The sequence below is a fragment of the Plecotus auritus genome (genome assembly GCF_963455305.1).
Source record: "Plecotus auritus genome assembly, chromosome: 12".
Classification (NCBI taxonomy): domain Eukaryota; kingdom Metazoa; phylum Chordata; class Mammalia; order Chiroptera; family Vespertilionidae; genus Plecotus; species Plecotus auritus.
In genome coordinates, this window is record NC_137778.1 from 10,938,251 (window position 1) to 10,960,118 (window position 21,868).

The 21,868-nt window shown below is 36.0% G+C and overlaps 1 protein-coding gene across 1 annotated transcript in view; it reads right to left on the reverse strand.

Moving 5' to 3' along the window:
• LOC308237955 (testis-specific gene 10 protein-like) overlaps positions 1–21,868 on the reverse strand; it is a gene marked incomplete at its 3' end in the record, with an annotated part of 50,205 nt that overhangs the window by 14,305 nt on the left and 14,032 nt on the right. The window contains exons 5-15 of the mRNA XM_080649362.1: positions 21,743–21,808; positions 20,466–20,589; positions 19,321–19,473; positions 15,098–15,268; positions 14,933–15,010; positions 12,389–12,540; positions 7,514–7,629; positions 5,052–5,206; positions 4,428–4,483; positions 3,140–3,308; positions 524–634 (exon numbers count right to left, since the gene is read on the reverse strand). Of these exons, the coding sequence (XP_080505488.1) occupies positions 524–634; positions 3,140–3,308; positions 4,428–4,483; positions 5,052–5,206; positions 7,514–7,629; positions 12,389–12,540; positions 14,933–15,010; positions 15,098–15,268; positions 19,321–19,473; positions 20,466–20,516 (1,212 nt within the window). The 5' untranslated portion in view covers positions 20,517–20,589; positions 21,743–21,808. The remainder of the gene's footprint in view (positions 1–523; positions 635–3,139; positions 3,309–4,427; positions 4,484–5,051; positions 5,207–7,513; positions 7,630–12,388; positions 12,541–14,932; positions 15,011–15,097; positions 15,269–19,320; positions 19,474–20,465; positions 20,590–21,742; positions 21,809–21,868) is intronic.

Here is a 21,868-nt window from a genome sequence, read left to right on the forward strand (position 1 = left end):
AATGGCCTTATAACTTCATGTAATTAGGTATGGATGTACAGTCTCCCCAATAACAACTAGGATCCTCAAAGATAGGAACACATTTTTATATTAAATTTAGTTTTGTGACTAGGTGATATAGGTTCAAAGTTCAAGTGATGAAAAATAATTGCCATAAAACGTCTCTCCTGCCCTTTAGCCATTTAGTGCCCCTTCCTTGTGGCAACTAAGAAGCCATATTTTATCCTTTCTTTGTATCTGTCAAAGCAGCCAGAGCAATCTGGGGTCCAAGATAGACAACAACATAAAAAAAGTGAAACTGCTTTTTGGTCTTCTCCAATTCTCTCCTCTTTTAAGATGTCTTTGCTTCTTTCTGGACATATATAGTTAACCCATAATTGTCAACCCATCATTGTCAACACTAAAATATGGTATGCATTAAAGGGAGGTTTGATTCAGCTCTTCCCATGAGTATAAATGATCAATACTTTTAGTGAAAACTGTTAGGGTATCATTAGCAAAGAGGGGAAAAATATATACATACTTCAGACTTTAATATTTTTTTTAGCTTGTTAACCTCCAAATTAGTATCTTGGACCTTCTGTTTTATATCATTAAGTTCATTATGTGTATCATTCAATTGTTTAGACAGTGCCTATGAAAAAAAGATAGCTGGATTTTACCAAAAAAATTTTTTAAATAGCTCTATATCAAATACATCATAAATAAATTTTAAAATATTTATTATAATATGAAAAGTTACAGTTAATATACCTACTATATAAAGCTCATATAAAAAGTGAGAAAACGTGAATCCAAACAGTAAATGGGCAAAGAACCCAAACAGATAATTCACAAAAAGGAAACATAAGTGGATAACACTTTAAAAAGTTAAAAAATGTACCAGTAATCTAATTAAGACAATGCTAATTAAGACAATGAAATAGTATTTTGTCTATCAAATTAGCAAGGATTTAAAGCTATTCTGTTATACAAAAAATGGACATTTCCATTATCATTGGAGTAAACAAATTTATAAGAAGCAAATCTGTGATCTGCTATCCGGTGATATATCGAGAGACATTTTGAAATACTAATAAAAACAAGAAAGTCAAATATGCTGCTTTTTTAAAAAATATATTTTTTATTGATTTTTTTTACAGAGAGAAAGGGAGAGAGAGTTAGAAACATCGATAAGAGAGAAACATCAATCAGCTGCCTCCTGCACACCCCCTACTGGGGATGTGCCCACAGCCAAGGTACATGCCCTTGACCGGAATCGAACCTGGGACCTTTCAGTCTGCAGGCCGACGCTCTATCCACTGAGCCAAACCGGTTAGGGCATGTTGCTTTTTGTTGAAGATGGGAGATGGAAACATGCATATTCATGTCATTTGAAAATATTCACCTAATTAAAACCACTTCATAAACTTTGATTCAGTTTGAAATTAAATCTAATAAAATTTAATGAAAAGGAATGTTCATTAGGCATTATTTGTTATATTAACAATATTTTTTTCACATTAAGTGAATGATGCAGTAAATAATAGTATCTACCTAATGGTATAACCACAAAGAACATTATATCTCTATGAAAAATGTTGGAATAATTTTTAATATGAAGAAAAATATCCATCTATAATTAGTGAAGAAAAATCAGGATAAAACACTAGAAATACATCATCACAATTTGTTAAAAATTTTGTTATTGAGGGTGAAATTTTTTAAGGTTTCTGTTTTCCAAATCTGTGATATGGGTTCTTAATCTGTGGTCTACAGAGGGATCCATCTTCTATCCTTGGGACTATAACCCAAACAAAGGAAAAAAAATACTCTTGAACATATGAAATTTGTTGTGATACTAATTTTTTTCTGATTACAAAAAATGTTTATAAAATGTTAACAAAGCAGGGAAGTGATTATAATATAGTAAGCTAACAAGAGCCTATAAAATATTTATCAACTGATTATGCTGGACTCTCTAATAAGTGCTTTCTATACATATTCTATTTACTCTCCATTTTTACAGATGATGTACTGAGATTCAGAGAAGTTAAATGAGGCAGGGGAATTCAAACTCATGTGATTCTTAAACTTTCCACTCTACTGCCTCCCTATGAACCAGGAGGTCACGGTTCGATTCCTGGTCAGGGCACATGCCCCAGTTGTGGGCTCAATCCCCAGTGTGGGGCATGTGGGTGGCAGTTGATCAATGATTCTCTCTCATCATTGATGTTTCCGTATCTCTCTCTCTCTCTCTCTCTCTCTCTCTCTCCCTCCCTCCCTCCCTCCCTCTCCCTTCCTCTCTGAAATCAATTAAACAATATTTAAAAAAATAATAAAACACAGACTTTTATGATGCAAACTAAACATATTGAGAGTGATAGCAAACTGGGGAAATCATTGGTTCTGAAGAATTTTCAGAGGTGAAGAAAGCTTCCAAATAAAATTTGACCACTTTAGTCGTCAAATTAAAATAATGATACTGGAAATGAGAACTGTGGATAAAGTGCATTGGCTTAGAGAGGAAATGATTAATTATAAAAGAAATTTTCCTGAAAAGAATTACAGTGAAAAAGAGACCCAAAAAATGTGGCATAGTTCATGTACTCATACTTGAACAGAATAAGAGTCTATCAAATAAATCTATGATTTTCTGAAAAGTTTCTTGCCCTAACCGGTTTGGCTCAGTGGATAGAGCATCGGCCTGCAGACTCAAGGGTCCCAGGTCCCATTCTGGTCAAGGGCATGTACCTTGGTTGCGGGCACATCCCCAGTAGGAGGTGTGCAGGAGGCAGCTGATTGATGTTTCTCTCTCACTGATGTTTCTAGCTCTCTCTCCCTCTCCCTTCCTCTCTGTAAAAAACAAACAAACAATAAAATATATATTTTTTAAAAAGTTTCTTAAGATTTTTATTTTCATTTGTTGAGTACTTCTAAGGTTTAATACAAATCTATTATATCTCCTGTTCCCTCTTTTCCTTAATATTTAACACTTTATGTCTGAGTATCTCATTTAGAAATTATGTTTCATATTGTGTGATAAAGGTAAAAGATGGCTGGTTTCAAAACCTGAGCTTTTCTACAGAATGAAAGGAGAACCGAGCCTCAGAAGAAATATATATTTTCTTGGAGGAAAAGATACTAGGAACAAATATACCTTGTTTTCTTTTTTAGCTTTAGAAAACTGTTCTTGGAGATTGTCATTCTCATGAGCCAAGATCTCTCTTTTCCTGGAAATCTGAGCCAGTTCATCATTTGTTTCATCTAACTGCCTGCGCATCCTGGAAATGTCTTGTTTACGCTTAATTAGCGCTTCAGTAGACTGCCTATTGCACAAATCAAATAGTACATAAGAAGAGACATTTTACCAAAACAGAACAACAAATTCTCACATGACAAAAGAGGGACACTTAGCAAGAAAACATTTGAAGAAGTTTTAATCATTTAAATTTATAGGAATTAAATACTGCAAAGATAGTGCATTGAGCTTCTCTATGTTGCCAACATTTCACAATGAAAAAAAGGATGCTAAATATACATAATGTCAATGACTAGCTAAGTATTTAAAAACTTGTGACATTCAAATATAAGAAAGCTTTCATCCTACTTCTAGCTGCCATGGCTTAGTCTCCTTTGCAGGTTCCTCTTCCTCTGCCCTCTTAAAACTTAATAGTTCTGAGAGCTTAACTCTCAGCCTTCTGATTCGTCTTATTCTAACCTTCATTCAGACAAATACTATCCATATCCATGGCTCCCAAACCCATCTATACCCAGATGACTCTGAAATCATTACCTTCAGCCTCAGCCTCTTCCTTAGACTCCAGGCTCATATTTAACGGCTTCCAAGACATATCTACAGGTGTCTTGTAATTCAGCGAAAATCATCTTTTTCCATACTTTCTACATGTCCAGTATTCATTCCCAGCCCCAAACCTGGCATTTTCCTAGATTTTCTTCCTCGCAAGCACCTTACCCATCTCCCAACTTCCCAACCCCAATCTATCATCATTGTTCAGCCTGGGTAATCTTTCTAATGCAAAAATCTCCTCAAAATTCTTTTATGAATTCTTATTTCCCAAAGGATAAAATCAAGACTCGTTTCGTCTGTAACACAGGCCTCTGTGTTTAGCCTTTCCTCCCTTCACACCTCCTCTCACACTTTGGGTTCCAACACTCACCTATTTGTCATTCGAGAGGCTCCCGAACAGTATCTGTGGTTCTTTATGGTTCTCTGCTATCCTTTCTACCTTGAATGTGCTTTCCTTTCTATTTCTTGGCAAACACCATATCCTTTTTTTACTTCCCTACACATACTTAGGCCTCCTTCCAATATTAGAAAGTTATAAACTCTATACATAACACTAAACCCCTTGTTTTTTACTATCTTTTGCCTACTATATTTGCTCCTAATAAATACCCAAATTCTTATTGAATAAGTGGTTTACCTTGATGCCTGTTTTGTCTCAGGGATAATACTCTTCATGCCTGAAATGGCCTTCTCCTTGAAAAAATAAGTATGAAATAAAAAATTATCTTAAACTGTTATTTCAGTTTAAAACATTTATAGAAAACAGTGCTGGAATTGCCTTCAGAATCAGTTTATGAGCTAGAAAGGGGTATCAACATTTCCCTGCCTTTTTGGCACACCTATTATGTTGTTTGAACAACAACAACAGCTCTATATGGTCTATATGGTCAATGGCTAAGGACGTTGTGAAATGTGCATCTAGTTCTGAACACAATTACAAAGGCAGTTTTAATAGAATAATCATATTGACTCCCACAGTGGCTACCTGGAGGTATAAGTTTTGCAGTGCTTTTAAAAAGAAATCAGTCTCACTGCTTTATTATCATTCTTCACATTTTGATATTTGAATTAGTTATTGTCAGTGAATATTAATCACAAACTGATGGGAAATAACACATAGTTCTTAAAGACTACCCTGAAATATTTCAAAATCAGATTTTGTTTCAGCTCTCTAGAAAAAAAAAATATTTGAGAGAATCCTATTATTTGATTAAGATTCAAGTGCAAACATTTCTTTTAAACCACAGTTCTCAGAACATACTTTCATTGCCAAACTCTCTCCACGGGATGCAATATTCTCAGATTTTTTATCCAAGCATGCTTGTGGGCATTCCTTTTCTTTAGCCAGATCATGTAAGGTTGCACCAAGAATGCTAATTTCTTCCTGCCGGGCAATACTTCGCCTTGTAAAATTATCTAAATATGTAATGATAAAGGCATTTTTAAAATCAAGATCATTTTTTCCAGTTCACGCAGATTGAAATATTTTTCAAAGTTCTGCTATATTATATTCAATGACTAAAAATAAGTACTGTATTCCAAATAAAAACATGGCTTTTATTGTTAGTGATTAAAAACTAAGATGAATCAGGAAATTCTAAATGACTCATAAATGTAAAAGCACAACTAACACATTTGAATCAGAATAGCAAAGGAAAGCCCTATATTTCAAATTCTTAAAGTAGATTTACATGTGTGGTGGGGAGGAGAGTATAGGATGATGTTGGGTGGAATACTAAAACAACCACTCCCCCTAACTTCCCCTCCCCCTAGACTAGAATCACTGCTGCATATGAGTTGGTAACTAATAGATCTTAATAAAATATTCAATTAGGTTATCTTCAGAATCAAATATCTTCTAATATTCTGCTTTTCCAAATTTTTCTGATTTTTTTCTAAAAATTCCTAGAAAAAAAGAATACCATCCCAGGAGGTCTGATTTGATTTGTGAAAACAATGTCAATACTGAAGGCAAGCCAATGTCAATGCTGAAGGCTTAAATTATAGGTATGTCATTTAGTGGTTCTCAAGCTGTGTTTTCTCAACCAGCACCATCAGCCTCATCTGGGAGCCCCAGCCCTATGGAATGACAAATTCTGAGTGGGCAGAGCAGTTATGTTTTAACAAGCACCCCTCCCACATGACTCTAATGCACAACACAGCTTGAGAACCACTTGACCAAAATGGTAAAGATACAAAAACCTTGTCCATGTCCTGCTCCAGGAGCCTGGCTCCGTGGTCTGTACCTGCCCTCCAAGGATTCTGACACACCCCGAAGCTCACTGGGAGAACCATTGGCCTAGAGCTCTGCCCGGGAAGCTCTGCTACACTGGACCTCTAGGCTAACCCTGCCCACGCCCATCCAGTGCAGCACTGGACAGGCAGTACCATATGCCAAGAGGATGATCTATATAGTACCCGAGACTGTATCAATTCCCTTTTCCGAGCAGTACTATCTTTCAGGCAAACCATATGTTTTGAGTGTTCAGATATCTGAGTTCATTCCCACTGGCATAAGATAAATACATAAATGAAAGCTCTGAAACAGCTCTAGTACCTCCTAGCTTTTTAAAAAAAATCCTCAATCTTACATACCACTCAAGATTGGCCCGATACCACATCGGGCCTGTAGTCTTAAATAATATGAGTTTAGCAAGATTGATCTTAGGAGGAAAGCAAAGGGTGTGGTTGACATGATGATTACCTCCAGAGCACTGCTACCCCATTTTTCTGCTACTCTTAGTAGCCAAACTTTTTAAGAGACTCTACTCTCCTTTCTCTACTTCCTCACTTCCCAGTCATTCCTCAACCTATTCCATTTTCCACATCCAACACTCTATCTAAACTTTGTAGGTGTTACCAAAACCTCCAATGTGCCAAATCCAATCAACATTTTTTTATCCTTGTCTTACTTTGCTTCTCAAAAGCATCTGATAATTGACACTACCCTCCTTTTTAAAACACTTTGCTCTCTTGCCTCCCAAAATAACACTCATGGGTTTTCTTCCTACTTCTTTGGCTTCTTACTCAATCCTGGATCCTCTTAATTGTTCCCTCTGTTTTAAAATGGGTTCTTTTATAGTCCTAATAAAAAATTTACTTTACAATTATGAAAATATTAAATTATAACCATATTTTCAGAGATCATTGGTATGAAACATAAATATAAGACTTTATAAAAATATTTTCTCTATAAATCCAAGTAATATCATAGATATAGCCAAATATATGTACACTTTCCACCAAAAGTAATATATATGTGTGCTATGTTTCATTACAACTATGAACAAGCCACAGTATCATACAAAAACTTGTAAATTTAAAAGTGTTATGCATATTTAAAAGTAACCATATTATAAATTCAACATTGAATCCTGATTTTTTTACCTACACTTAATATTGAAGAATTTTAAGTCAGAAATTATAGCACCACGCTCTAACCAACTGAGCTAACCGGCCAGTTACTTAAGTCAGAAATTATAAACTGTTGTTGCTTCATTTAGTTATTTTCTCATTGAAAAATATGAAGCCATGTCTAAGTATTTAAGGTCCTAAACCTAAGTAAAAAGTTTACTATCAATGAAAAACATATTTCCATGATTGACTCAAAAACTTTTAATTTAAGGGCCTACTTCCAAGTTTATCTAGGTTATAACTGAAGAGAATAAAACATTTTTCTACCAGACTTAAAGAAAAAGTAATACCAGGAAAAAAATAACTCACCGATTTTTTCATTCAAGCGCATAATTTTCCCCTGAGTAGGCTGTAGCTCATATTTTTTCTTAGCGAGGTATCGCTGAGTATTAGAAAGATCTTTTTCTGTATTTTCATATAAAAGTCTGCAAATATTTTAATAATAAAACTAATTCTAAAATGTTTATGTTTCATCAATCTCTTAGTGTATTTAAATCTAAAACTTTTAAGAACAACAGTATACATTTTCCTTTTAGTATTTTCATAAAACCACGTGCTCTGACCTGGAATCAAACCAGTGACTTCTTGGTGCATGGTACAATGCTCACCAACTGAGCCACACTGGCCAGGTGAATCCCTATTTTTTTAAAGCTCCTCATTTGATTCCAATGTGCAGCCAAGGTTGTTAAGATGTGCCTCCTAATGCTGTTTAACCCGTGGGGCAACAAGCAAAAAGTGACAGTGACTACGACTTAATATTATCTTTCCCATCTTAGGGTTCTTCAGTCCCCCATACAGTTAATGTGGTTGACACAATGATTATCCCCAGAGCATTGATTGACATAATATCTTATCTCCATGGAAAGAATATGTTCATAGGCCAAAATCATAAGACATCTGAAAGACCAGCTATTTAAACACACACACAGATTATATAATGTAACAGGAGCAGATATATTAGAATAAATACATTAAAATTAAATTAGACTAGTAAACATATTAAAAGAGGAAGATATTAACAATGTGAAAAAAGAACCAAGGAAAAAAATATATAACAAGTACAAAATAAGTATGAGAAATGTAGTAGTTGAAATAAAAAAATATATATGATGTAAATAGCAGAATAGGTATATGTGTGTGTATATACACATATATATGTATATATATATATACATACACATATATACATGGTCAATTAATGTTCAACAAATATGTCAAAGAATCCAGTGAGAAAGGAAACAACTAGTACTGAAACAACTAGATTGCCATGTGAGGAAAAAGTGAATCTTGACCTCTAGATCACACTATATATAAAAGGCCTAACACAAAAGCTAAAACAACAATGCTTTGGGGAGAAATAATAAACATACATGTAAAAAGTTTTAACCAATTTTAGCAAATATAATTCAAGAATACATAAAAATTATAATGCATGACCAAGGGGAGTTAATTTAGGAATACAAAGTTGGTTTACAATCTAAAACTAATGAAATTCACCATATTAACTGACTAAAAAAAAATGTAAAAAAAATATCATCAGATCAATAGATTCAGAATAGGCATTTGTCAAAATACAATATCCACCCTTCATGAGAAATCTCAGCAAATTAGGAACAAAAGAGAACATTTTCAACCTGACAACAGGCATCTACAAAGAGCCTACAGCTAAGATTACAATATTGAAAGATTGACTGCTTTCCTCCTAAGATCAAGAACTAAACAAAGGTGACTGTTCTCATCTTTCTATTCAACATTATAACAGAAATTATAGCCACTGCAATAAGGTAAGATTGGATATTCAGATTGGAAAAGAAGTAAAATTCTCTTTATTTATGGACAACATGATAATCTACAAAAAAACGATAATAATAAAAGTGTAATATGCTAATTAGACCAGACTTCCTTCCAGACAACGTTCCAGACGAAGCTGGGGCTGTGAGGGAAGCCTGGGTTCCAGGTGCCTGCCAGTGACCAGGGGGAAGCCCGGGTCCCGGGTGCCAGAGGGAAGCCAGTGCTGGCAGCCGGGGGAAGGAAGGCCTACTCTTGCACAAATTTCATGCACCAGGCCTCTAGTCTTAAATAATACGAGTTTAGCAAGATTGAAAAATACAAAGAGCAATATACAAAAGTAAACTTTGCTTCTATATACTAGCAAAAAGCAATAGGAAACTTAAATTTATAATAGCATTAAAATATAAAATACTTAGGTGTAAATATAACAAATACTTAGGTGTGCAACATTTGTACACTGAATATTTATAAAACACAGCTGAGAGAAATTTTTAAAGACCTAAATAAATGGTGTGCAACATTTGTACACTGAATATTTATAAAACACAGCTGAGAGAAATTTTTAAAGACCTAAATAAATGGAGAGATATTCTGTGTTATGGATCAATATGTTCAACAATTCTTCCAAAATTTATCTATAGATTCAACATAATTATAATCAAAATCCCAATAAACATTTTGTAGATAAATGGTCCTAATAAAGATGATTCTAAAATTTATATGGAAATGTGAAGGGCATAGGACAGTCAAAACAGTTTTAAAATGGAATAAAGTTAGACGACTTACAGGCTTGAAGTCTTGAAGACTTACTTCAAGACTTATTATAAAGCTTCAATTATCAAGACAGAGTAGTATCAGCATAAATATGGAAAAACAGATCAATGAAACAGAATAGAGTTCAGAAACAGACTCACACATATATGGTCAGTCAATTTTTCACTAAGATGCCAAGGCAATTTAAAGGGTGAATGGATAATCTTAACAAGTAATAAGCAATGGATACCCATATACAAAAACAAACCTCTACTTTTAATCTCAGACCTTACATAAACATTACTTCAAAAAAGGTTCATAGACCTAAATATAAGAGCTGAAACTATAAAACTGTTAGAACAAAACAATACGACAGTTTATGGGTTCTTTAAAAGTTAAACATATATCCATCATATGGCTTAGTTATTCTATCTACTCTTAGGTATTCATCCAAGAGAAATAAAAACTTACACCCATACAAAGAATCATATAGAAACATTCATAACAGTTTTATTTGTTTTAGCCCCAAGTTGCAAACTACCCATACTATGGAATATTACTCAATGATAAACAGAAACAAACTCTTGATTATATCTGATATGAATAAACCTCAAAATAATTATGGTGAATAAAAGTAGCCTGACAAAAGCATATATACTGTAGGATTTCATTTATATAACACTTTTCAAAATACAAATTTCTATGACAGAAGCAAATTAGTGGTTGCCTAGGGATTAGCAAGGTATGGGAGAGATTACAGAAGGGCATGAGAAACTTTTGGGAGCGATGGTTAGGGCCACTATCCTGATTGTGGTGATGGTTTCATGGGTACATACATGTCAAAACTGACCAAACTGAACACTTTAATTATGTGCAGTTTGCACTAGCTGGTTTAGCTCAATGGACAGAGAGCATCAGTCCACACACTAAAGGGTCACAGGTTCAATTCTGATCAAGGGCATGTACCTCGGTTGCAGGCTTAATCCCCGACCCAGGTCTGGGCACCTGCGGGAGTCAACCAATCCATATGTCTCTTTCACATCAACATTTCCCCCCTCCCTTCCACTCCCTCTGAAAATGAATTCAATGGAAAAATATCCTTGGGTGAGAATTAACAAAAAACAAACAAATAAATAAATTTGAAATGTATTGTCAAATATACTTCAATAATACTATTAAAAATAAATGTACACCGCCCTAGCTGGTTTGGCTCAGTGATGGAGCATTGGCCTGTGGACTGAAGGGTCCTGGGTTCGATTCTGGACAAGGGCATATGCCCAGGTTGTAGGCTTGATCCCCAGTGGGGAGCATGCAGGAGGCAGCCGATCAATGATTCTCATCATAGATGTTTCTCTCTCTCTCTCCCTTTCTCTCTGAAATAAATAAAAATATATTTTAAAAATATGTTTATACTTAAAATTAAAAAAAAGCAAAAACAAAACAAATGTACACAAAAAAAATCTCCAATTATATATCTATCTGTTAAAATATTTTAGTAAACTACTAAAAAGCTTTCGAAAAACCTCTAATGACATGGGAAAATCCTTTTTGTATACAATTAAGTGAAATCGCTTAAATATATCACTCAATATGATGTCAATTACATAGAAAGCTTATATACATAGAGATAAAAGTATCTCTGGTTAGAAACAGATCTACATTAATAAAAGTTTTCCCTGGGTTATGGAATCATGGGTGATTTAAATTTTCTTTACAGTTTTCTCTATTTTCCAAGTGTTTTTTTGTTGAGATTGTTTTATTTTATTACTTTTTAAATTTTACCTAAGATTGCAATATCCTTTTAAGCAGCAATTAAAAATAAATGAAGGAAAGAAGTTGAGTAAATTTCTATCCTGATAGTGATTCCAATGTATGCATCACAGACCCTTGAAAGATCAAAGAGAAGACTCCAGAAACTCATGTAAACCAAGTATTCTCTGTAACTTTTCACATTCACATGAATTACTATTTTTCAAATGTTCATAGATGCACTGAAATTCAACCTTCCTGAATCTATAGAAACTCTATTTTTCACATCAATAGATGCTAAAAGTAAAACAAAACCACTAGCATGGAGGTCTTCAAAAACTTATTCACTTACACTTACTGCCTGGAAAGTCTTCTGCTACCATATCAGTATGTAGGAAGTGCAAAGCACAGTACTTGACACAGTTAATAAATTCCATTACATGTTCCTATTTCTCTATGACTTTTTATTATATTCTAAACCACACCTTTACTAAGCTACTGTAAAACCTATGCTTTATGTCTTCTTACACTGTTCAGACCACAGAACATAGTTTAAGTTATAAAGGTAAATTAACAATCAAATACCAAAATCAAACATGCTCTGTACCCAGAATGGCTTTGTAGAAGCTATTTTTACTAAACATTGAGACTTTCTCCAAATGTAAGATTGAGATTACTAAAAGTTTGAGTCCTGGTTAAGTGTGGCATTATCAATCTGTGATTGATCTTGGGGAAATCATTTAACATATACTGAGTTTTCTACAACTGCTTCTTAATAATCCTCCCCAAAATTCAAGTCAACAAATAACTTAATTACCATTATAAAATACACTACAAAAAGCAGAGTTATTTATAATAAACTATTAGTTGTTCAAAGGCAATTTAGTTTACCTCAAAGAATTATTCTCTGCTTTTTGTCTGCCAAGTTCACTTTTTGTATCTATTGCCTTTCTTGCTAGTGATTTCATTTCTTTTCCCACAGTGGTTATTGTTTTCTTCATCAAAGTCACATTTGACATTTGTTCCATAAGTTCGTCATCAAGCTATACAAGGAGAATGACAAGGTTATGCCATCACTAAAAGTGTCCTAATGATCTTCCTAAAGAGACATCCTCTCTTTGTAAAAACTGGTATGTGACAAGATTTATACAATGAGATAATCAGATTAGACTTGAATACTGACTGTGGAGGCTGTATGGACAAAGTATTGTGGAGTAGGACCAAGAATAGCATATCCATCTACATTTTCAATCTGGTTCAATTTGACTTTAGCATACATATCCTATTTGCAAAAATAATTTATTTGTTGGTCAACATTAACTAATTATAGATATAGAGTGGAATTTTTTTTTTTAAATTATTTTCCCCTATCTATTCCTTGTTGATTTTTTCAGTCATTATGTTACATAGATTCTCCCCCATTGGCCAAGATGGCAGCAGGGAGAGGTTCTTACACTGAACCACCAAAAGCTAGAAATAAGAATGGATAGGATCCCAGCCACCAAAAGCTAGAAATATGAATGGATAGAACCACAATTGAGAAAGATGAGTGGATGGGCCCCAAACACACCAAAAGTTAACAAGATAATTAGACAGAAAAAATAAATAAATAAAAGCCATCCCCTTCCTATCCCTACAGAACCACAGGCTTGAGTAGGAAGAGAGATTGGTCTTTCAGATGGGAGTCTGCCATTCTCCCAGGTCATGTGGCTCCTGAATAAAAGCCCTTTCCTTTTGTATCAGCACCTGTCTCACGAATTTGGCTTTTATTGAGCCAGGCAGCCAAACCTCCATTTTTTTTGTTCAGTTACAATTATAACATAATACAGATAAATTTATAAACATATTCAATTAAATTTGGTAACAGAAAATCAAATTCCCTTAATTGTTTATCCTATCTAATAAAAACATGCAAATTGACCATAACTCTGCCCACAAGCCACGCCCACCAGCCAATCAGGAGTGACTATGCAAATTAACCCAACCAAGATGGCAGCTGCCACAGAGCTGGAGCGAGCAGGAGGCTTGGGTTGCCCCCAGCGATGGAGGAAGCCAAGCTTCTGCCCGCCCTGGCTGGCCCTGGCCTCTGCTCAAGGCTACAAAGTTTCAATTATAGAAGATAAATAAATCCCAACAAAAATGTCAGCAGCCACAGAGCTGGAGAGAGCAGGAGGCTTGGGGTGCCCCTGGCGATGGAGGAAGCCAAGCTTCCTACCCACTCTGGCCAGCCCTGGCCTTCGCTCAAGGCTACAAAGTTTCAATTATAGAAGATAAATAAATCCCAAATACCAGGGCCTCTGCTTGGGTCACTGGGGGGCGTGGCCGACCTGCAAACCACCACAGGCCCCTTGCCCAGGCCGCCCCACACCCCAAGGGAACCCCCACCCTGATCTGGGACACCCTTCAGGGCAAACCAGCCCCCACCCGTGCAACAGGCCTCTATCCTATCTAATAAAAGAGTAATATGCAAATTGACCATCACTCCAACATACAAGATGGCTTCCCTGATGTGGTCAAAGATGACTGCCCCCATGTGCACACAAGATGGCCACCACAAGATGGCCAGCAGGGGAGGGCAATTGAGAGGGACCAGGCCTGCAAGGGAGGGCAGTTAGGGGTGACCAGGCCTTCAGGGGAGGGCAGTTAGGGGTGACCAGGCCTTCAGGGGAGGGCAGTTAGGCATCAATCAGGCTGGCAGGAGAGTGGTTAGGGGATGATCAGGCTGGCAGACAGAAGCGGTTAAAGGGGGCAATCAGGCAGGCAGGCAGGCAAGTGGTTGGGAACCAGCAGTCCTTGACTGTGAGAGGGATGTCCGACTGCCCATTTAGGCCAGGGATCGGGCCTAAACGGGCAGTCAGACATCCCTCGAGGGGTCCCAGATTGGAGAGGGTGCAGGCTGGGCTGAGGGACACACCCCCCATGCACGAATTTCGTGCACAGGGCCTCTAGTATAGTCATAATATCTCAAATATATATTCATAGTATCTCAAATCTTTGATTACTAAAAAAAGGTGATGCTTCACATTTAAATTCATTACATATATTTTTCTCTTTAATTTTTATTTCATAATTTTTCTACCCTAGCTACTCTTTAAGTAGAATAACCCAGATTCCCTGCATCTGGCATTGTTATCTTGAATGAAATAGGGAGATGGAAAAAAATTGCTAGAATCTCTGTGAATGCAGCCTTAATGATTTTTTTTTAAAAAGAACTCACTCTGCAATCTAACATAAAAAAGATTTTACTCACATTTTTAAAAGAAAATAAACAACAAAGAATTGACAATTTACACCAGATATACCACCTTCAATATTTTAGGACTACAAACCTTATTTAGAAAAATAAAGTAACTTCTCTGAACATAGAACAAAAAAGGAAAAGGAGAAAGCCATTGACAGTTTATAGCCAAAAGTGCAAAAGTGATTTTTCTTTACATTAGGAACTGTACACTCCAGATCCTCTATCCTTTGTTCCAAGTGAGCTTGCTCATGAAACGCTGTCTCTTGGGCAATCTGGTTAAAAGACATAAACAAAACAGTGTTTTCAATGTCACTGCACTGAATTTCACAAATGTTCATATAGATAAAACTCTTTCAAACCTTTAGCCTTTCCCTCAGACTATCTCGTTCTGTGGTCATTCTTCGTAAATCGGTGAAGGCTGTATCTCTTTCAGTCTCCACTCGCCGGAGGATGGCATGTGCTGTTGTTGATTTAGGAGATTTACAGCTTTTCATCATTTCTCGTCGAAGTCGAGCAATTTCTTCCTGTGCCTGTTATTTAAATAGGTAGACTCCTATTTAACAAGTTTTAGAACAAACATAAATATAGCTATCTTATATCCAGCCAGTTAAAATCCAAACCTATGATCAATATGCATGGAATAGAATAATGGCATTAACTTTGACTTTATACAAATAAATGCCAGCGATGCCCCCAAATGCAAATGGATATATGCAAATAGAAGTTTGCTTCACACACACACAAAAAAATGTTTTAATTCATTTGGAGGCAGTCAATGCAAGAGAATATTATTTACTAAGAAATATATATAGTATAATCTATTCACTTTGTGATATAAACATGAATTCAGTACAATTCAGGTAGAATACTGGTTTAAGAAATATTATCATAGTGTTCTAGTCTTTCTCTACATAAGTGTGCATGCCGCAGTCATTCCTAGCTACCTTTACCTTGGCAGAAAGGCCCACCAATACTTACTGACAACCCAACATACTCTCTACATACTGTTCAACCATTCTCGGTTTCAAATCTATTCTACATTTGCAGATAATTTCATATCCTATCTTGTGGCTTAAGTCCTTATCTTCCTTCCTCCCGATTGTAATCACTATCTATTCAGCTAGTCTCCAAGTCTCAGAGGGAGATAAATTACTTCCCAATTTCCATAAGCCTTCACCAGATTTCTGGACTTCATCTCCTGAAGTGTCTTCTAAGATATCCCTGACTCAGATATGATTATTTCCTCTCACTTCAAATAGCACTCTCTCCCCTGGCTCTTTCTCCCCTGCCTTCAACCATGCAACAGGCTCTCATATCTTGGAAAACTATCACTTAATCCTCTTGTGTCCATTTACCATCCTATGACTATCTTTTCCTCTCTTTTAAGTGTCTCTACCTACCATGGCTTGTTCCTTACTACACACTTTCTTATCCCACTCTAACTTGGCTCCCACACCCATCACTTTGCAGAATTACAACTAAGGACCTCATCTAATCTGATGGCTCTTTCTCAGTTCCTGTTCTTGATATTTTGGCAACATTTAACATTTTCTTCAATACAATCCTTGAAATTTCTTCCTCCCTTTGTCTTATACCATAGTTCTGCCTTCATTTCCTGTCTTCTTTCATAGTTTCCTCTATCCATTGAATAAACTTCCCTAGCTCTCATTCAAAGACTTCACACACTCTGAAGGCTCAAAACTTACCTCTAAGCAGATGACTTATAAATTTACCTATTCAGCTCTTGCTTTTCTCCCCACTCCAGTCCCACATTTCTTACTACCTGATGGCCATTACTACCTGAATGTCCTCCATCTTTCTAAAACCAAACACATCTTTTCCATCAATGACTTTCCTCATTCTTTTTCTACTATCATGATTCTTCAGTCACTCAAAACAGAACTTCAAACATTTCTACTCATACCCCATTTTGCTTAAATCAAATCTTGTCAAATCTTCCTTGATAGCATTCTAGCTTAGTTCCTTTTGCCTCCCATGGACAACTGTAACAGCCTTCTAAAAAGTCCGTTTTCTCCCTCATCTAGCTCTTTTGAAGGAGAGATTGTTATATAAAACGGTAACATATAAAATGTATGAGATAATACAAAATTGTTGAAATTTTAAAAATGTGGCTTTGGTCATATTTCTTCTGCTTTCAAAATATAAACTGCTGCCGAAACCGATTTGGCTCAGTGGATAGAGCGTTGGCCTGCAGACTGAAAGGTCCCAGGTTCGATTCCGGTCAAGGGCACGTACCTTGGTTGCGGGCACATCCCCAGTAGGAGGTTTGCAGGAGGCAGCTGATCGATGTTTCTTTCTCATCGATGTTTCTAACTCTCTATCCCTCTCCCTTCCTCTCTGTAAAATATCAATAAAATATATTTAAATATATATATATATATATAAACTGCCTATTGCTTATAAAGAAAGTATAAACCCTTTGTAAGGCCCAATGAACAGCCTTCTCTATATAGTCCAAAAGCTACTGGCACATAGGCCAAATCCAATCCCATTCATCCATCCCTCAGTACTCAAACTCTACTGAGTCTAGGAAAGATTTCCTTAATCACCTTAAATAAAAATATCCACTTATTTTCTTTTTACAATATCTTCTAGACTATTTACACTAAAATAACAAATAAATACAAGGCAATATACTTTATCCCCCTAACTAGATTGCAAACATAGAAAACAATGTCTGTGAATGTTTTAAACTGTGCTCCATGATACTCCATGGCTTAATGAGACAGTGGGATGGATCACAGCAGCTTTTCATTAACTATTCTACACTTCAAATCTCAATATAAAATTGTCTGAAGAAAAGGAATATGGCAAAGATTTGAAAATCACTTATACTATATGCAAGTATAGGATTTACAAGGCAGAGGTTTCAGTAAAATAATCTCATACCTTACACTAATGCACACAGGCTTCTCATTACGGGATTTCCTGCCCCCTAGCAGTGGTCTTATAATCCTGCATACATACATTGGCTCAGGGTTCATGTCACAGAAAGACACCAGGGAATTCAAAGCAAAGTTATCACCTTACACCAGTGGTCGGCAAACTCATTAGTCAACAGAACCAAATATCAACAGTACAACGATTGAAATTTCTTTTGACAGCCAAATTTTTTAAACTTAAACTTCTTCTAACACCACTTCAAAATAGACTTGCCCAGGCCGTGGTATTTTGTGGAAGAATCACACTCAAGGGGCCAAAGAGCCGCATGTGGCTCACGAGCCGCAGTTTGCCGACCACGGACCTACACACTTAGAAGTGGTAGTTGCTTTTTAAACTGCTCAAACTACAAATAAGAAAGCTAATTATAGAAGAGACTATCCATTAAATAGCTAATATAATGTTTAACATTTTAAATATAATAAAATCTTATTAAAATGCTGCTGAGAAGAAAAAGAAATGAACAAGACTGAGATTAGAAAGAAAACAGTACTGTGTTTTAACCAAAAGGATTCCATGCTATGACATAGTATACATTGGGCATTTATTTTATATATTAAGATTCTAGAGGCCCGGTGCATGACATTTGTGCACTGGAGGGGGGGCTCCCTCAGCCCAGCCTGCACCCTAAGCCAGCAGGCGAACATCCCCCGAGGGGTCCTTAGGAGTTCCCGCCACCGCCTGGCTTCTGGCTGAGTGGCGTTCCCCCTATGGGAACACACTGACCACCAGGGAGCAGCTCCTGCATTGAGCATCTGCCCCCTGGTGGTCAGTGTGTGTCATAGTGACTAGTCATTCTGCCGTTAGATCAATTTGCATATTAGGGTTTTATTACATAGGATATGCCCAGACTGATCCATTTCCACAAGGCCAATTCATCTTCAACAAGCTTAACTAAATGGCAAAGAGCAGACCCAAACAGAGTCAGAAAATCTGGACTCTGAATCCTGCTGTTCTTGGGCAAATCAGTTAACCTTATTAGCCTTGCCTCCTCATATATAATATGAAGCAAATAGGCCATACAATCATGGTATCCAAAGTCACTTTGGCTATTTAAAAATAGATTATTAACCTTGACTTCAAACTAAAGTAAAATCCACTGAGGCAAACTTTAAAACTTAAAAAACACCACAGTATCTGCATCTTATCACTTTATTCCATTACAGTAGCAAGCTCATAACCTGCACAAACTTGCTGTAATTCTTAATAAAATTTGATACTTTAAATGAAATTATGTTGGTAATGTATGGAGTTTAATATCTGCTGAGTGAAGAAATGAATTTTAAGCTAAAAATAGAGATAAACTACAAACTGATTTTACTCTCTAAAATTAAAAAAATTTATGGCAGTTTCTAAAGTGACTGATAGTATATCAAAATGATATGTCAGCATTTTTTAATCCCCAATCTCTTATGGGATTGGGGATATCATATATGTGTGTGTGTGCACATATACTGTGTTGGAAATATATTACATTTCATTAAAAATATCTTATAAACAAAGGTAATTTCCAAATGGTAAATTAATTTGATTGGCAGACTTAAGCATACCTAAAGAATTATATACCTCTACAATTAACTGTTATTACTTACATATATTGTTTCCTTATAAACAATTTTACCTGCTCATAAAGAAGAAAGGTCTTGTCTCTCTCAGATGTGAGAGTCTTGATATTACCCTGAATTTCTGCCAAATGACGCTCATATTTTTCCAGGATGCATTTAAGTTCTTCACGGTCTCTTGTCTTCAAAAGCTCTACATCACAGTTTGTACCCTACAATTATTATATAAAAGATTTGAAATTCTTCTTTGACCTGTAGTATGAATAGAAAAGTACTACTGATGGCAGTACACAGTCTCCACTTAAGCAAACATCCTACATAATAAAACCCTAATATGCAAATCTACTGAACGGCGGAACAACCGGTTGCTATGACATGCACTGACCACCAGGAGGCAGACGCTCAATGCAGGAGCTGCCCCCTGGTGGTCTGTGCACTCCCACAGGGGGAGCGCCGCTCAGCCAGAAGCTGGGCTGATGGCTGGCAAGTGCAGCAGTGGTGGCAGGAGCCTCTCCCACCTCCACGCAGCACTAAGAACCCCTCGGTGGACATCCCCTGGGGGGTCCTGGACTGCGAGAGGGCACAGGTTGGGCTGAGGGATCCCCCTCCTGCCCCCTCTCCCATTCATGAATGTCATGCACCAGGCCTCTAGTGACTATATAAGGAAATGAAATGATAAAAGAAAGTTTAAAATTCATCTCTTTTAATTCGTATTGATTGAATGGTATTAGAGAGAGAAAAAAGAAGGGAGTGGTAGAGGGATGGAGAGAGAGGGAAGGGGACAGAGAGAGAGAGAGAGAGAGAGAGAGAGAGGGAGGGAGGGGGGCGGGCAGAGATGAATCTATTGTTCCATTTAACGCATTCATTGGTTGCTTCTTGTATGTGCCCTGGGACAGGAGATCTAAACCACAACCCTAGTGTATAGGGATGACACTCAAACCAACTGAGCTAGCCTGCCCAGGCCAAATCACCTCTCTTTTAAACAACTTCCCCCCAAATTGCTCCACATTTGTCTGATTACCTCCCAACCATGACAAATGCTAGGGATAGAGAACCAATTTCAATGATCTACTGTCCATCAAAGAGACCTCTCTTTGATATACCAATTCATGCTAATCAACATGAATTACTTCCAGGTAAATCAAAGAATAGAAGTCAGTTTGAGCAACAAACTCCAAAATATTTATAACTTTCCAAAACCTACCCGAGAAGATGGAGACGGGCGTCTTGGACCTTCAGATGTGCTTTTGATCATCTTTCTCAAATTTTGAGCTTCACTCCTGTAGTAATTTCTGTCTGCTTCTAAAGTCTTGACAAAGGAATCAAGTCTGGAAGGAGATTTATTTTGTGCTTTTACAGTCTCTAAAATTATCTTGCCAGGAAGGAAAAAATTAGGCCATTATTTCAAGCTAAACTTCAGCATCATTTACTACATGAAGTTGAACACAAAAAGAATCCTTAAAAACAATAAATGTGGTAAGTTTTAAAAATAATTTTTAAAAATGCAGATATCTTTCTTTTTCAGCATTTCTGAATGTTCTATTTTTTTATTATGACATAACATTTGACATTTTTAAATTCTTTATTGTTTATAATATTACATAAGTCTCCTTTTTCCCCCATTGACCTCTCCCCAGCCGCTCCCACCCCACAGCACATGTCTTCACCCCCCTACTGTCTGTGTCCATTGGTTATGCTCATATGCATGCATTTAAGTCCTTTGGTTGATCTCTTACCTCCCCTCCCCGAACGTTCTATATGTTTATTAAACTAAACGTACCCCTAAATTTACTCAATAATTTTGAAGAAAAAATGGTAAAGAAATTTCAGAGAGGCCAGAAATGTCCACAGATACAGTTACAAATCCTAGAAACAAAATTAATTTACTTAGAATAACTTGTATAGCAATTAAGTTTTGTTCCCTAAGTATTCAGGGATGAATAAATTAAATGAATGCTGGAAACATTTCTTTCACAACTTTATTTTACCAAAGCTATATTGGGAGGAAATGACAAATATATTTACAGAGGTGTTTTAAATATTTTAAATAACAACACTAAAATGTCTAAACAGAGTTTTCATTTCACATTGTTAAAGAAAACATATTACTCAAAGAATTTGACTTACAGTAATTTATTACTAAGAATAAAAGTTAATGTGTAGACAAACTCATGTTATATTTTGAGAATTAAATTACTCAGTTATCATTTTAAATCAATTAACAGCTAAGGGCATTAAAAAAAAACACAACCAAAAGCTCTTCCCACCTCTAGGAGTAATTATGAAACAAAACAAGAACAGCATCGCTCTTACAGATGGGAGTACCCTTGTGCACCAGGCTGAGAGGGCTGATTGTAGAACACAAACATTTATTGCTCACAAAATTCATGAGAGTCAAAACATATGTATATTTTTTTTGTAGTTTTATACTAACAAAATAAAAATTATTCCTTTGCATCTATTTAAGAGAAACGTACTTACAGATCTAAGTCTTCTTATTGTATCTTCCAATACTATCATATTATTTTGTTGGCAAGTGAATTCAATCTGAAAATCGAGCCAAAAAGAAAATACTTGGATTTTAAATATTTGAGCTGATTTAACTGG